Genomic DNA, 16,790 nt, shown 5'->3' with positions numbered 1-16,790 from the left:
ACGCCTACTGTAGAGCCTGTATCACTTGCAGAAGATTCTGATTTGGGTGATAAAGTAGGTGATGCGGCGATGTCACAGGTAATGGAGACCGCTGATTTCTACAACACCGCTGAACTTAACGAAGCCTGTCGACGAGAAGAAGAGGAATGCGGGCTAGATTTAACCGACGACTTGACTCAATTAACGGATCAATAGATTCTAGAGAGAATTTATAGCCCGGATGAAGTTCAAGAAGCTTACACAAGGCCCTCATTGAACAAGGAGCAGGAAAGTTTGGGAGGGGAAGTGCCTGTTACTAGTGGTGCCTCTGAGAAAGCTGAACATGTTGTTGAGAAGGGTAATTCAGAAGCAACGAATAAGGTGGATGCGGATGTGGTAGTTCAGTCAACTGAAGATCGTTCATCTTCAGTTCAACTAAAATTTATTTCGACTGCTGATATTGAGAACGCGCTGCAAGGTTTGACAGATATTGGTGATGGTGAAGCGGCAGAGGGCTGTGTACAGAGAGGTCAGGATGAGTTTGTGCAGGGTATGGATATGGAGCTGGCTCAAGAACAAGGGGCCTGTTACTGGTGAAGGGGAAGTGTCTTATTCAAAAGTAGCGAACAAGGTGGATGCGGATGTGGTAGTCCCGTCAATTGAAGATGGTTCATCTTCATTTCAGTTGAAATTTATAGCGACAATCGATATTGATAACGCCCCAATAAGTTGTCAGACAGCGGTGACGGTGAAGTGGCACAGGGTGGTGCACCGAGAGAACAGGACGAGGCTGTGCAGGGCATAGATATGGAGCCGCCTCAAGATCAGGGGCCCTGCCGTGGGCCCGAATAACTGGTGGTTGGACTAGTTCCTGGCGAGGATGTGGATGTTAGCGGTGCACCGAGAGACCAGGACGGGGCTATGCAGGGCATGGACATGGAGCCGCCTCAAGATCAGGAGCCCTGTCGTGGGCCCGAATCACTGGTGGTTGGACTAGTGCCTGGTGAGGCTGTGGATGTTAGCGGTGCACCGGGAGCGGAACAGCCCGTTGACCGACCCCAATTTAGTGGTACGAAAGTACCAGATGTTGAGCCGGGCGTTATTTCGACCACAGACCGTGAAGATGCATCTCAAGAAGGGTTAGAGAGTGGTAGTGGCATGGTCAACGAGCAAGGTGAATGCTCTACTGCACAACCTGCTTGTCCTGGTTCATTTCAGAATGATGACAAGCCCATGGATGTTGTAGAGGGAGCAGATAAGGGGGTTGTTGAAGCACCCTCCTCCGAGTTTAAGTTGCCGGAATTTCAGTGCGTTTATATCTACTGCAGAGCTAGCTGAGGCATTTAAGGGGGTTCCGGGTGAGGAGTTTGGAACGATCGATGCGGCCCCTTCGAACCAGCCGTTCCTGCGGATGGTCGGGAAATTTATGTCCCCCGGAGTAACCTGGATCACCACCCTTTCCTATTTCATTCAACTGAGCCCTTACAGTGCATGGAAGTGGTCCCTGAGAATTTAACTTGCACCATGGATTGTGGGGAACCCATGCCTGAGCAGGGCTTTGTTACTGTAAACCTGCAGCTGAATAAGAAATTATTTAGGAATGTTTTTAAGGAAAGGAAATACGTCCTGGACTACGTAGTTAACAAATCAGAAGCTTGGTTGAAAGGGTGAGTCAATTAATTTCTATGTCAAACATATTAATACTTATATGTTGTCGTAATCATGTTCGCCTTATATAATTTTTTCTTTTTTTGTAGGGAAGAATTGGCAGTATTTTCAGACTTTTTCTTCGTGTCACGGGAAGACATGTTAACCCTTGAACCTGGACAGAAGTTATGTCTTCATGAATCGATTGTTGGTGCCTACTAATCAATAAGATGATGTATGACCAAACCGCACGATTGCATCCTCTCGTTGTTTCTTCGGGCTTAGTCACACCGTATTTGTCCTATCCTCACTCAATGCAATTTGTATAGTTTCAATTTAATTGTAACGTAAGTGTCTAAATTTAATAGCGCTGCCATTCGTTTGAACAGAGTGTTGCGCTGGATATTTGGAAAGCCAAGAAGAAAGGAATTGTTCTTGACAAAAAGGACGAAATCTGGGCTGGGTGGGATGCTTGGATTCAATCCTGTTTGTCTCCATTTCAACTTGGATCTGATATGGTAAGTGTAAATGTGACCTATTGTGAAGTGTAAATGTAATCACACAGAAAGTGTAAATGTCATCACACATAAAGTGTATATGTGATTTACACAGAAAGTGTAAATGTCATGACATTTAAAGTCTGGATGTGATTAAGAAGAAAGTGTAAATGTCATGACATATGAAGTGTAAACGTGAGAGATAGTGAACTGTAAATGTCGTGAGATATTGTGAAGTGTAAATGTCATGACATATAAAGTGTAGATGTGATTAAGAAGAAAGTGTAAATGTCATGACATATGAAGTGTAAATGTGAGACATAGTGATGTGTAAATGTCATGATGTATAGTGTAAATGTGATTATATAGGAAGTGCAAATATGATGACATTGGGAGTGTAAAGGTGACTAAATAGGAAGTGTAAATGTCATGACATATAAAGTGTAAATGTGAATATATGGAAAGTGTAAATGTCATGACATAAGGAGTGTAAATGTGAGACATAGTGAAGTGTAAATGTCATGATGTATAGTGTAAATGTGATTATATAGAAAGTGTAAATGTGATGACATAGGGAGTGTAAAGGTGACTAAATAGGAAGTGTAAATGTCATGACATATAAAGTGTAAATGTGAATATATGGAAAGTGTAAATGTCATGACATAGGGAGTGTAAATGTGAGACATAGTGAAGTGTAAATGTCATGATGTATAGTGTAAATGTGATTATATCGAAAGTGTAAATGTGATGACATAGGGAGTGTAAAGGTGACTAAATAGGAAGTGTAAATGTCATGACATATAAAGTGTAAATGTGAATATATGGAAAGTGTAAATGTCATGACATAGGGAGTGTAAATGTGACGAATTATTAAAAGTGTAAATGTGAAATTTTACTGAGTGTAACTGTTATGTCTTTGTTGTCACATCCGCCAGGTCTTCATCCCGATCTTATCTGGCAATAATGATCATTACAGCTGTGCATGCATAAACTTCGTATCTGAGCAGATAGAGTATTTGGACAATCGTCGCTACGACGATGATTTTGAGAAGCTTCCATATTTTGGAATTTCGCGTATTGCGGCAATAATTATAAATAGCATACCTTAATTTGTTATTTAGTGTATATGTATTCTGGAATTGTAAACACTGTTTTAAATTGACTATTTTTTTGAAATACCTTTTACAGTGTGATTTAATGGGCAAGTATCTGGAGTCTAAAGGGTTTGCCAGAGGTTCAAAGGTCGCCGGGTTTAAATTTGTCAATGTCGAATTTAAATGGCAAGGTAGGGGGTATTCTGCATTTGATTGCGGGGTGTACATGATGATACACATGCTGCTTTTCAATGGGAAGCTTTTTGACTGCGCCTTAGGTGAGATGGATGTTATCAACCTCATCCGGGCTGAAGTGGTGTCGATCCTTATCTTGAGTGACCATAACAAAGTGAGGGAGAGCGTTCGCGCAAGGATAACCCAATTCAGGCAAAAGTATGGTCAAGGTCTGAATTCGGTCTCCAATGCTGCACAGAAGCGGAGTCTGGACGATGAGGAAGAGATTACGTACAGTAAACGGCCCCGTATTGCAGACCCACCCCCTAAACGCGTAGAAGGAAGCCCTATGGTCAATCCTGTAGCCATACCGGCAGAAAGCAGCCCCGTCGTTATTCAAGCATCAGTGCAGTCTTCAGGTAGCCAACCTTTGTCAGCCGTAAGGAGCCGTCCCCCCCGCCCCGGGGTGTTCGATCATGTCGAAAGCATGCGGTGGACTATTGCTTGTTAGACGATTACAATTTTGAAAATTCGTTAGTATCTCTCAGACTCTTATAACAGGGCCAATTACTTACGATATTTAATTTGTAACTAATTCTCAATTTCTTACTACTATACGTGTGTTTCATTGCAGCGAATCAATCTCTTTGTACAGTAGGCATGCCGCGCTACGCCGGTCCGACATCATGTCCATGCTTCTTGAGGTTGTAATGTCGCCTGTTGTCATTGAGTCTTAGGCTGTTTTGCTGAACCATTTGGAGTCTGCTGAATACTTACTTCCTAGGATGGCCTTCTTTGGGATACGTCATATGGTACCCCCCTGCACAAAGCCTAAAAGTCATACATTATTTTTACTTTTATTATGTAGGCTCACTCACTTCTCGAACAGAATGTATCATGCGGGTTTTGGATATACGTGAAGCGGGATCACGATCTAATGACATCACGATCGGGTCAGTATCACATTTGGGATACCTTCATCCAGGACTGTGATAAAACTTTCAACCTGAATGCCGAGTTTATCTTCGTACTTGTCAACATTGGTGGGCACTTTGCACGCGTATGTATAAATTTTGGACAACAAACTGTTGATCTCCTTGACTACCAACATCATGCCAATGGGATCGATCAAATGTGCAATGTTACTCGCCAAGTGGTAAGTCCGATGCCAATAAATCATTTTCAAGAGATGAACAATATATAGTTTATTTAATTGTCGGTGCTTTAATGGCGGGCATCACCGTTAGCGATTATTTGGATGTCGAACGGACAGGGGTACGAGATTACTAGCTTTGACCATCGGTAAATCCCGTTCAGGCGCCAAACACCCCTTCCTAACATAACAGAATCAGGGATTTTCTGTATGATGTATATGCTGATGTACGAGGGTCAACCTTTTGAGCATCCAGACTTGGAGAGGAAGAGGAATCGACGGTACTTGGTAGTCGAGTTGGTGGCGACCCTTGTACTAGCTGATATAAATGTCAACAGAGACGTTTTTGAAGCAAAGTTGAATGGGTTTATCGCTGGAAAAGAAGATTTATGGGGCAAGTTACAAAAGAAGATTTATGGGGCAAGTTACAAAAGAAGCGCAAAATTAAGGCTGTGTTATCGAAAAAGTAAACAATTTGTGGACATATTTTTGATTGAAATGTATTTTGTTTGGCAATGTTGAAGTTAGAAAAGAATGTTGACTATTTGTATTTTGGTTGGCAATGTTTACACTAATGTGTGTAATGGTAAATTGTAAGTGTAATTATTACAGTAATGAAGTATAATGGTAAATTACACTAATGAAGTGTAATGGTTGACTATTTTTTGGCAGTTATAATCATAGTTTTTTCAAAGTGTAAATGTGACTAAATTGCAAGTGTAACTGTTAACACACTTGCAATTTAGTCACATTTACACTTTTAAGTGTAACTGTTAACACACTTAAAGTGTAAATGTTAACACTGAAATTGAAGAATAGTTTCATTCAGATGAAACTATTATTGAAAGTGTAAATTTTATCATACTGAAAGTATGAATGTAAACACACTGAAATTGAATTTCAGTGTAAATGTGGTGACATGGGAAGTGTAAATGTGGTGACATGGCAAGTGTAAATGTTAACACAAGTTACTTGAAAATAAGTGTAACTGTTACTTGAAATAACATATGTAATTCAAAATAAGTTCAAGTAACACAATGTTTGGCTATCTAATAACACAGAGAGATTTTGGTCTTATGACAGTGTAACTCTAACGTTGGTGTTACTAAAAGTTACACCAACTGCAGTTCAAATTTACGCTGCCGTGAGACCAATTCCTAATCGCTCGCTCCAGTTATAGCACATCAATGTTTTAAGTTACACAATCAAAATATATAGAGCAACATTTGTCACTGCTCTGACGTCTATTCTTGTTCTGATTCCAGCTCTTCCTCCTCCTCTCATTCATCCTCTTCTGGTTCAGACGACCCTTCGCACAATGGCGTGTGTGCTGCGAAGGGGTTAGGGCAGTTCCTCTTGTCATGATTTGTCATTATCTTGCAATTCTTACACTTACGTTTGGGTTTCCTAGCCAACACCATTGCCTTTGTTTTGGCTGACAGCAATCTTTTTCCGGTACTCTTCTTTTTCGAATTCTTTGGTGGCAATATCGTCACTACCTCACATGCCGTACAATTCAGAAATGTCTCAATTTGTTGATTTTTATTCAACTCTTCCCCTAATGGTGACATCGACTCTTTAAATGCCCTAATTACAGCGGAAAAGCTGTCAACATCAGGTACTCCTTTGTCTCGAAGGAGCCCTACAGCTTCATGAACTTCTGACCACATTATTGACATTGCAATATGTTTTTCATCGATGACTTGCATGTTTTATGTCCCTTCACCATTACTATTGAAAATCCTTAATCGGAGATACTCTTTCATCCATCTATTTACAACATAATCTTCTGGTATAGTCTTTATCCCACTTGCTGAAAAAATCCATATTATATGGCGGCATAGGATTCCGGTTCTTTCAAATATCGTACAACTGCAGCTTGCTTTACGTGTACCTGTGTCATCAGTTAAAGCTAGCATGTAAGTGTGAATGTTAAAAATAGTGTAACTGATTATATAGAAATTTAAATGAGATAAAAACAGAAACTGTAAATGACATATCATGGAAAGTGTAAATGTCATATGATGTAAAGTGTAAATGTCGTGAATTGTAAAGTGTAAATGTTAAGTTATTAGAAGTGTAAATTTAAACTAATAGGAAGTGTAAATGTCATGAACTGTAAAGTGTAAATGTTAAGTTATTAGAAGTGTAAATGTTAAGTTATAGGAATTTAAATGAGATAAAAACAGAAAGTGTAAATGTCATATGATGTAAAGTGTAAATGTCATGAACTGTAAAGTGTAAATGTGATGAAGTGGAAAAGTGTAAATGTTAAGGTATAGGAAGTGTAGATGTAATATCATGGAAAGTGTAAATGTCATATAATCTAAAGTGTAAATGTCATGAACTGTAAAGTATAAATGTTAAGTTATAAGAAGTGTAAAGTGTAAATGTCATATAAGAAGTGTAAATGTTATGTTATAGGAAGTGTAAATGTCATATCATTGAAAGTGTAAATGTAACATCATGGAAAGTGTAAATGTCATATAATGTAAAGTGTAAATGTCATATCATTTTAAAGTGTAAATATCATTGAAAGTGTAAATGTCATGAAGTGGAAAAGTGTAAATGTTAAGTTATAGGAAGTATAAATGTCATATCATTGAAAGTGTAAATGTAATATCATGGAAAGTGTAAATGTCATATAATGTAAAGTGTAAATGTCATATCATTTTAAAGCGTAAATGTAATATCATTGAAAGTGTAAATGTCATGAACTAGAAAGTGTAAATGTTATGAACTGGAAAAGTGTAAATGTTAAGGTATAGGAAGTGTAAACTACCTGGACTGTATGCAACTTCAAAATTCTTCTTCCTGGATGAATCTTTGACAGTAGTTACCTCTAGTTCGCCTCTCAGTGAAACCTCCTGTTCTACATGTATCAATTGAGAAGTTGACTTCTTCTTTGAATTTCTGGAAAGCTGAATAGGTGTTACCTTTGCAGCATGAATCTCTAATGCCAGATGTGTTGACGCCGCTGCGGACGAGTGCTTATCCATGTTGTTAAGCTGCTTCTGTGTATGTCTTTGTTGGTCCATAGCGCTCTCAAAACGCATCCAAAACTCAACCAATGTTCCTGACTTATGCTCAAACCTCTTGAAAAAGCTATTTTCGCTCTCTGATCTTTGAGTCGTCCTCATAATCGACGCCATCCTCAAGTCTCTGCAATGCGCCATCACCCACTGTCCTCTTATAGCATACGTATCTGCAAACCAATCATTTACGCCAACACCATGATCTTCAATTATTTGCTCCCAGATACCATCAAATTCTGCTGCTTCAAGCTCATCGTCCCATATAATGTCATTAATTTTACACATGAAGTCATTATAATCACTCCTAGAGACACCAAACTTACTGGGCATTTTGTTCATTATATGCCACATACAGAACCGATGGCGCGCTGTCTTGAAAACAAGAGGGACAGAACGTCACAGATCGTGTAAACAAGAGGGACAGAACGTCCTGATCTGTAATTATGTACTCGGGTTCCTTACCCCCCATTGCTTGTAAAAACCGGCTGAAAACCCAATTAAATGACTCATAATCTTCCCTTGCAATTAGAGCCCCACAGAACGTCACAGATCGTTTATGGTGGTCAACACCTGTGAATGGTGTGAATACCATAGAATACTTATTGGTGGAGTAAGTTGGGTCGAATGACACCGCATCACCAAAATTTTTGTAATTATCTCGGGCAGTACCGTCCGCCCATATGGCCCTACGTAGGCTGCCATCATCGTCAAGGTCATAGTCAAAGTAGAAACCTATTCTTGTTTCAGTCATTTCCTTGAAATGGTCAACAAACAACTGACCATCCCGTTCGTGAATGAAACATTTAACATACCTATGGAAGTTCTTAAAATCATTTAAGCTTGCTCCAATGTTCTCGAATCCATTCACTTGTTCTTTGCAGATTCTGTATGTCTTTGTTGCTCCTATCTTCAGCTGCCAATCAATCATTAACAGATACGTCATATAAATATAACATGAATGGAATTATTTATTTAGTATAGAGAGTGATTATATATTACAAACCCTTGAGTTCGAAACGATTATCATCTTGTGATAATCTGTTATGTTACGCGACAATTTCTGGAACTCTCTGTCCTTAAGTGAGATAAGCTTGTAATTGTGACCCTCGTGGAACCGGTCAATTAATAAAAGACCATTCTTCATATATAGTCGTATCCTCGCTTTACACCCCACTATAGTGACCCTAAATATCCTCTGTGACTTCTCCCCAACCAGTCCGTCATCCCGATCTTTACTGGGCGTCTTGTGAGCGAAACCTTTTCGATTGCAGACGACGAGCTTTGACTTGATCTCACCGCCACGCCATTTTTTTGTTGTGTACCTACGCACATCAAACCCACAAGGAATGGCGTATATCTTATAAAAAGTCACCGCGTCCTCAACCCCCCCAAACTCCTGCCCGATGTACGGTGTAAACCTGTTCTCGACCTCCCTACACAGCTCTTGCCTGTCAGGTTGAACTCCATTCTGTTTTAGCGACTCTGTAAATGCGCACAGAGTGTAAGTGTAAATGTAAATGTCATCATATATGAAGTGTAAGTGTAAATGTCCATAGAGTTTAAGTGTAAATGTCATCAGATATGAAGTGTAAGTGTAAACGTAAGTCGAAGTAAAGTGTAAATGTAAAGGGAATGTTCCATAAATGTAAATGTTCCAAAAGTGTAAATGTCCAAATTATGATGTCCCAAAAGTGTAAGTGTGTAACACCCCGATTTATAAAGGTGCCTCTAGCAAGACATTCCCTAATAAACCGGACTATTGCCATCTCGGTTTCCCGAGGCAGTGAATAACAAATTAAACTCCAAGGCAAATTACATAATTTCTTTAACTTAATTTTTACAAAACCTCTTTTACATCAAATTACAAAGAACTAACATAAATAAAAGTGAAAGTCTTCTAAATGATGATCTAGCTACTAAGTCTTCTGATCCAGTGTCTCACGCCCATCAAGCTCCCGTCCTATCTCTTAAACCTGTCAAGTCTGCTCGCCAATATTTGGGTCATCACAGATGGTCACGAATACACAGGGTCAACCACGAGGTTGAGTAGGGAATACAATGAAACAACAAAATATGATATGCATGCTCCTCCGTCACCTCCACCTCCATCTCAACTCATATCTCATAACCCGAACGCCCACCATACCGATCCCGTGCGGACTACTATGAATCGACCGTCGTCGATATACCACTATTCAATCGAGGTTATCCGGGCGTCTGCAGAACCCGCCTGGGCCTTATCACAACATCACAACGTATCACAACCTCGTCACCACCACACTATCCTCCAACTCCAATGCACATGAAATGCTTAACAAGAAAACAATGCAATGCAATATGTATACCATTGAACTGATCAATTATAAAATCATGCCAGCTACAAAATGTTGTGATAGCATACTCAATACGATCAACTCGATCAATCACAATCCAGTATATGAGTCATAGCATAAAGCAACAACCACGAAATAAGTCAACGTTCACAACTTGGTCATACGAAACACAACAAATCAACACCATTCAACAACAACGATAATAAGTCAAGTGTATTTCCCTACCTTTTCGCAATCCAAGCACGCACAAGCAATCAGTTATGATCCTTCACATATCCATCACCTACATAACATAATTATGTATAATTACCACCTACTCAGTCAATTAATCATTCACATAACCTAGACTCATCGTAATTTAATAGGAATATCGTAATTACCACCTACTCAGTCAATTAATCATTCACATTATAAGGTAAGGAAAAGACAAGGAGAGAAAAAACAAAAAAATGCTAGAGATAGAGAGAGAAAAAACCTAAAAAATTCCAAAAAATCTACAAAAATTTCTGCGCCGCACTGAATCAATGACAACACAAATATCTTCCCAAAATAGGTTTTCTCCTTTATCTTCAACGTCAAAAAATACCAAAAATAGTAATAATGCTTCGTCTCCGCTGGGATCGTCCGTGGTTGTTCCAGGAGGACCGGTGGATGCTGTCACTAATAAAACCAGGATGGTGAATGAAATTGTCGGTATTGCTCCATATGACCTTGAATCCCTTGTGCCGGAGACTCTCGGTGCCTGGACTCAAGTAGGGAAAGGTAAGTCCCCTTTAGCGCCTATTGTGGAGGAACCAAGTGATCTAATTCAGTTTACTGAGGCTGATGTTAAAGATGAAATTGCATATTGGAAAAACTATGTTTACTGTTTTGTCCTTGGTGCGAATCCGCCATTAGAGGTACTAGATGGTTTCATTAGAAGGATATGGATAAACCAGGAGGTTGATAAAGTCTCTTTTTTGCCTAATGGTGTTTTTATTGTGCGATTTAAGTCTGAAAGGGCAAAGAAAATAGTGCTCCAACAGGGTCATTACCTATTTGACAATAAGCCTTTGATTGTAAGACCTTGGAGTGATTCTGTGGAGCTGGTGAAAGATGATGTTAAGGAGGTCCCTGTGTGGGTTAAATTGCATAATTTGCCGTTGAAATTTTGGGGGAAATGTCTCCCTAGGATTGCTGGCCTCGTTGGAAAATATGTTAGGTGTGACACTGCTACTGTTGATAAGACTCGTTTGGGTTTTGCAAGAGTGATGGTGGATGTGCCTTTTGGTCTCAAAATCCCTGAGACCATCAAATTTTTGGATGAAGATGGTCAAGTTGTGTCTGTCCCTGTTGAATTTGAATGGAAGCCAATTCTATGCAAACAGTGTGGTGGAATTGGTCATGAGACTTCTACCTGTAGGAAGCCTCAACCAAAAGGGAAACCAGTCCCTGAGAAGAAACAATGGAGGCCTAAGCCTGTTCAAAAGCAGCAGCGTCCAACTGAGATGCCTATTAGACAGGCTCCTGTAGTTGAGCAGCAGAGTGGTGTGGTACATTCCTCTCAACCCACTCCTCTTGTTGTTACTCCTGTAGAGAAGCCTAACGCTTTTGAGGTGTCCTGGACTGGGAATAGGAAATATACAGTTGCTGATACTCCAATGAGATCCATAGTTCATTTGAGTAGACAGGAGTTACTGGATGCTGGTCAGAATATCTCCAAATTGTCCCAGTATACTTTCCTGGATGCTCTGAACAATGCTACTCCAAAAGTGGGTATAGGTACGAAAGGTAGTGCATTACCTCCCAAAGGGGGTAATGCATAATATAGGCTTTTGGAATGTCAGGGGACTAAACAGTCTTACAAAACAGAATACTATCAAGTGGTTTCTTCATCATAATCATGTGGGTCTGTTTGGTCTCCTTGAGACGAAGGTCAAACCTTTGTCTCTAAACTCTGTTAGTAAGAATATCTGTGCTAGTTGGTGTATTTCTACTAATACAAGGTTACATAAGGGTGGTAGGATCTGGGTACTTTGGGATCCTACACGTTTTTCTGTTGACTTTCTGGAATATAATGCACAGTCTATCCATATGAAGGCTAGAGAGATTTGTTCTGGTGAGGAGTTCTATATCACTATGGTGTATGCTTTCAATGAGATTGAACAAAGGAGAATTCTTTGGGAAAGACTTTGTATGTTTAAGAGGGTGATTTCTATGGCTTGGGTGGTGTGTGGTGATTTTAAAACTGTGTTGAGCCCTCTTGAAAGACTTGGGGGGTCTACTAGTGAACAAGAAATGGAAGATTTTCAGAATTGTATTGATGAATGTGAGCTGGTGGATAGCCCAGCTACTGGCTCATTATTCACTTGGAATAACAAACAGGGACCTTCCTCAAGAATTTATAGTCGTCTGGATAGAGTTTTGGTTAAGGAGCTTTCAGCATAACTATGCTCATTTCTATACTGAGGGCCTAATGGATCATACCCCTTGTATCATCCAGACTACTGATAACAGTCAAGTTAAAAGAAGAAGCTTTAAATATTTCCATATGTGGAGCCAATCTGAACATTTCTATGACTGTGTGAAGAGTGTTTGGGACCAGCATTGGTATGGAACTAAAATGTTTGTTCTGGTAAAAAAATTGAAGAGCTTGAAACAACCATTGAAAATGCTAAATAGAGCTCAATTTGATGATATTGAGAATAATACTGTTAGAGCTTGGCAATACTTGGAACATATTCAAGGGAAACTGAGAAGTGATCCATTGAATGCTGACCTTATTCAAAAAGAAGTTGATGCAGCTAAGTGTTACAGAGAGCTTAAGGATGCTTGTCATGCATTCCTCATTCAAAAATCTAAGGTTACTTGGGTGGATAAGGGTGATGATAACACCAAATACTTCCATAGTGTCCTCAAGAGTAGGCAAGCAAGGAATAAAGTGATTCAGATTGAAGATCAGAATGGTGTTGCCTGTGATTCTACTGCTCACATTCAGAAGGCTTTTTTGGATTTCTATATTAACTTGTTGGGCACTGCTAAGGAGACAACCCCTGTCAGTGTCTCAGTTGTTCAACAGGGTATCACTTGCTCTGATGAACATGCTGAAATGTTGATGTCTCCAGTAACCAATGAGGAGATAAAAAAGGTCATTTTTTCCATTCCCATTCATAAATCTGCAGGCCCAGATGGGTTTTCTAGTGCTTTTTTTCGAGATGCCTGGGATGTTGTTGGTGTTCAAGTGTGTGAGGCTGTTCAGGATTTCTTTACCCATGGGAAAATGCTTAAACAGATTAATCATACTCTTATTTCTCTTATCCCTAAGGGTGATAGGCCAACGAATGTAACTCAATTTAGGCCTATCTCTTGTTGTAATGTAGTCTATAAGTGCATATCCAAAATCCTATGCAATAGACTGGCAAATGTCTTACCTTGTATCATTAGCCCAAACCAGGGTGGCTTCATTAAAGGTAGGAGCATTGTTGAGAATATTTTGATTTGCCAAGATGTGATTAGACTCTATAATAGGAAAGCTAGCTCTCCTAGATTTATGCTTAAGGTTGATTTGAAGAAGGCTTATGATTCTATCAGCTGGAATTTCTTGGAGCAAATGATGAGAGCTTTAAAGTTTCCTGGGAAGTTCATTGATTTGGTGATGGAATGTGTATGCTCTGCTTCGTATTCCTTGGTCATGAATGGAGAAATATTTGGACTGTTCAATGGGAAAAAGGGGTTGAGGCAGGGAGATCCTTTGTCCCCTCTTCTCTTTACCATTGCAATGGAATATTTGAGTAGAGTCATGCAATATATCACTGAGACTGTTCCTTTTAAGTACCATCCTTTATGTTCAAAAATGAAGCTATCCCATCTTATGTTTGCAGACGATCTACTCTTGTTTTGTAAGGGGGGTGCTGCTTCTATGATGGTCTTACTCAGAGTGTTTGCAACCTTCTCTCAGGCTTCTGGACTCCAGATGAATACTTCTAAAACTAATGCTTATTTCAATGGTGTTCATGGTAGTCTCAAGCATGAGATCCTGCAAGTTTCTGGTTTCAAGGAAGGACTCCTCCCCTTTTCTTATTTGGGAGTACCTATTACAGCTGGAAGATTGAAAAAGAATGAATGTCAAGTGTTGATTGAGAAGCTAGTCTCCAGAATAAGAGGGTTTGGGGCTAGACACTTATCTTATGCAGGACGGCTTGTGTTAGTTAATTCTGTGCTCACTTCCCTCTATACGTATTGGGCAAACATTTTTATTATTCCCAAAGGTGTGCTTCATAAAGTGGATGCTATTTGCAGGAACTATCTTTGGGATGGGAAGGTGGATTATATTAGAGTCCCCTTGGTTGGTTGGGAGAAAATTTGTGCTCCAAAGAATGAAGGGGGGCTTGGAATTAGAGACTCTTATGCTTGGAATATTGCTGCTATAGGTAAGCTGGTGTGGTGGGTTTTCTCTAAGCCTGATAGTTTATGGGTTAGATGGGTCCATCATGTTTATATGAAAGATGCAGCTTGGTCTGAATAAAGCCTTACTTCTGACGTCTGCTGGAGCTGGAAGTCTATTGTTAAGGTTCGTGATAAGTTATTAGGGTCCTACTCTGCTGGTCTGTGGCAGGGGGAGAATAAAGGGTATACTATTAGAAGTGGTTATGAGGTGATGAGGAGAAAGTTTCAGAGGGTGATCTGGTATAAGCAAATTTGGAATGGATGGTGCCTTCCTAAGCATCAGTTTATTGGTTGGCTTATAGCCAGGGAAGCTTTACAAACAAAGGACAAACTGTATAAATTTGGATGTCAGGTGATGTTGTGTGTTTCCTGTGTGGTAATGCTGATGAAACTCACTGTCATATTTTCCAGGAGTGTGAGTACAGTCTCAGGATTCTTGATGGTATTTCAGAACTGTGTCATATACAGTTACCTACTGGGAATGCTCTTGACTGTGTGTATGCTGGTCATTTCACAAGTGTGCAGAAGGGTGTTATTGGGGGTGCCTTTTTGGCGGCTCAGTATGCAATCTGGATGCAGAGAAATCAGGTAAGGGTTGAGGCTTGCCTGATGGTACCTAAAAAGGTGGTTGATCAAGTCCAAAGTCAATGTAAGATGCGGATTTTGGCAAAAACTGGTCCTACGATGCTTGCTCGAGATAGAATTTGGTTAAGTAGCCTTCCTTTAATGCATTAAGTTGATGTATGGTTACTACAAAAAGTGTTGGTGTAAAATTGGTAGCTTGTAATAGCTTTGTTGTGCTTAATGGAAATTCTTACATTTCACCTAAAAAAAAAAAAGGAACAAACACGACTTTCCCTGATTTTCCTGCACATGGCAGACTCGGTATAAAATGAATAACTAATTCCAGAAAATTTTAATTGATGCAAGGCCAATTGAATTGGAACCCCATGAGTCTTAGATACAAATTATATCTAACGTGTTTTTCTCAAATTCCAAACTTATCAAGGGTTTTCAGACTAATTTCCAAAAACTGACAGAAACCGTCGCATAAAAAGTATTGATTCATAAAACGAGTTTGACAAATGATTTTTAAGTAAAACCAACGCCTAACTCATATAAACTCTTTAAATTAAATATATGAAAAAGACCCAGTACCAATTCAATATCTAAATTATGTTTTAGAAGTAATCTTTCAGCCTCTACTGATTCGCGGACTTTTTAGATAGACGTTCACAAATAATTTCTTCAGGAAAAACTACATGGTGAAATGCTACCTATTTTCACAGGTATAAACTAGGCTTGGAATAAACATGAGTCTATTCTTTAACTTTTTGCATCCCACGATTTAAGACAGGTAAAACACTCAAATAACACAGACCAACAAATCTGTAAATTGCTGTAACTATTCTATTCATTTATCTCATACAATTTATAATCAAAACCCCCAAACCAATTTCTAGGGTTACAAAAATTATTCCACTACTAATATAATTATGCTAATAATTGAATAAATAGGTAATAGGATAGTCTACTTACGAAATAGGATGAGAATAGGCTGAGAAATCGCCTCGCAATGCCTCACGCGGCTCCCTTCACACACGGCTCCCTCTTCTCCCTTTTCTCTCTTTTCTCATGGTTAAAGTGAATATGGTGATAGGGAGATTAGGATTTGGTTAGATGAGTTATACATATAGGATAGGTGCTATTAAGATGATACGGGCCTAGCCTAGTTAGATTAATTAAAACCCGAGTCACATAATTACCCGAGTCACAAATACACTACACGACCCAGCTGGTAACTCGGCCTAATATAATATCATATTAAAATACCGGGTATTACAGTCTACCCTCCTTAAAAGAAACTTCGTCCCGAAGTTTACCCTCTCTACCAACCAACGCAAACGAATTATGAAACGCATATACAAAAGTATGTAAGGCACCCACCAAATTGAATATTAAACGCAGTATTACATTCCACCCTCCTTAAAATAAACTTCGTCCCCGAAGTTTAACCATAACAGAAACACATCATGTAACACTCCAACATAACCCACACAACGCATAACCAATATAGCCAAACTGAGAAATCACACATGAAAGTATAAAGATTTTACAATCCTACCCTCCTTAAACATGGTTACGTCCCCGTAACCTTCATTATAACAAAAGTTCTCAAACTACTCCTAACAACTGAAAGAGGATAAAAGATTCACAACTCACGCTCAAGTTAACTAATCCCTACTCAAGACAATCAATATACAAGCTCTCTCAAGGAAGCTACGATTCTTCTTCTTTCTGAAGACATCACCACGGATCGGAGCAAAAGCCACGTTGAATAACTTAAGACATTTCAGTATTAATCTAAACACTCTTCATATCAATCAATGCATGCAATAACATTCACAGGATCTGCTTGTCAATCTAATTTATACATTACTACTCAGGTTACA

The 16,790-nt window shown here is 39.3% G+C and overlaps 2 protein-coding genes and 1 long non-coding RNA gene across 3 annotated transcripts; 1 reads left to right on the top strand and 2 right to left on the bottom strand.

The window, feature by feature from the left end:
* Positions 1-1,884: 1,884 nt before the first annotated feature.
* On the top strand, positions 1,885-3,119 carry LOC141598430 (uncharacterized). Its single transcript, XR_012523504.1, has 3 exons — positions 1,885-1,918; positions 2,016-2,144; positions 3,059-3,119. It is a non-coding gene; the product is annotated as an uncharacterized LOC141598430 (long non-coding RNA).
* A 2,705-nt stretch (positions 3,120-5,824) lies between these two features.
* Positions 5,825-6,253, bottom strand: LOC141602059 (uncharacterized). The gene has a single exon (XM_074422367.1). The coding sequence runs from the start codon at positions 6,251-6,253 to the stop codon at positions 5,825-5,827; it is 429 nt and encodes a 142-aa protein (XP_074278468.1).
* A 1,396-nt stretch (positions 6,254-7,649) lies between these two features.
* Positions 7,650-9,927, bottom strand: LOC141602058 (protein FAR1-RELATED SEQUENCE 5-like). Its single transcript, XM_074422366.1, has 4 exons — positions 9,861-9,927; positions 8,583-9,061; positions 7,903-8,492; positions 7,650-7,749 (listed from the first exon to the last, which is right to left on the bottom strand). Exons 1-4 carry the CDS (start codon positions 9,925-9,927, stop codon positions 7,650-7,652), a joined length of 1,236 nt encoding a protein of 411 aa, XP_074278467.1.
* Between the last annotated feature and the right edge of the window lie 6,863 nt (positions 9,928-16,790).

The sequence above is a fragment of the Silene latifolia genome, chromosome 9 (assembly GCF_048544455.1).
Source record: "Silene latifolia isolate original U9 population chromosome 9, ASM4854445v1, whole genome shotgun sequence".
NCBI lineage: Eukaryota > Viridiplantae > Streptophyta > Magnoliopsida > Caryophyllales > Caryophyllaceae > Silene > Silene latifolia.
The sequence above is the reverse complement of the archived record's forward strand: the minus strand, read 5'-3'. Positions and strand labels throughout refer to the sequence as shown.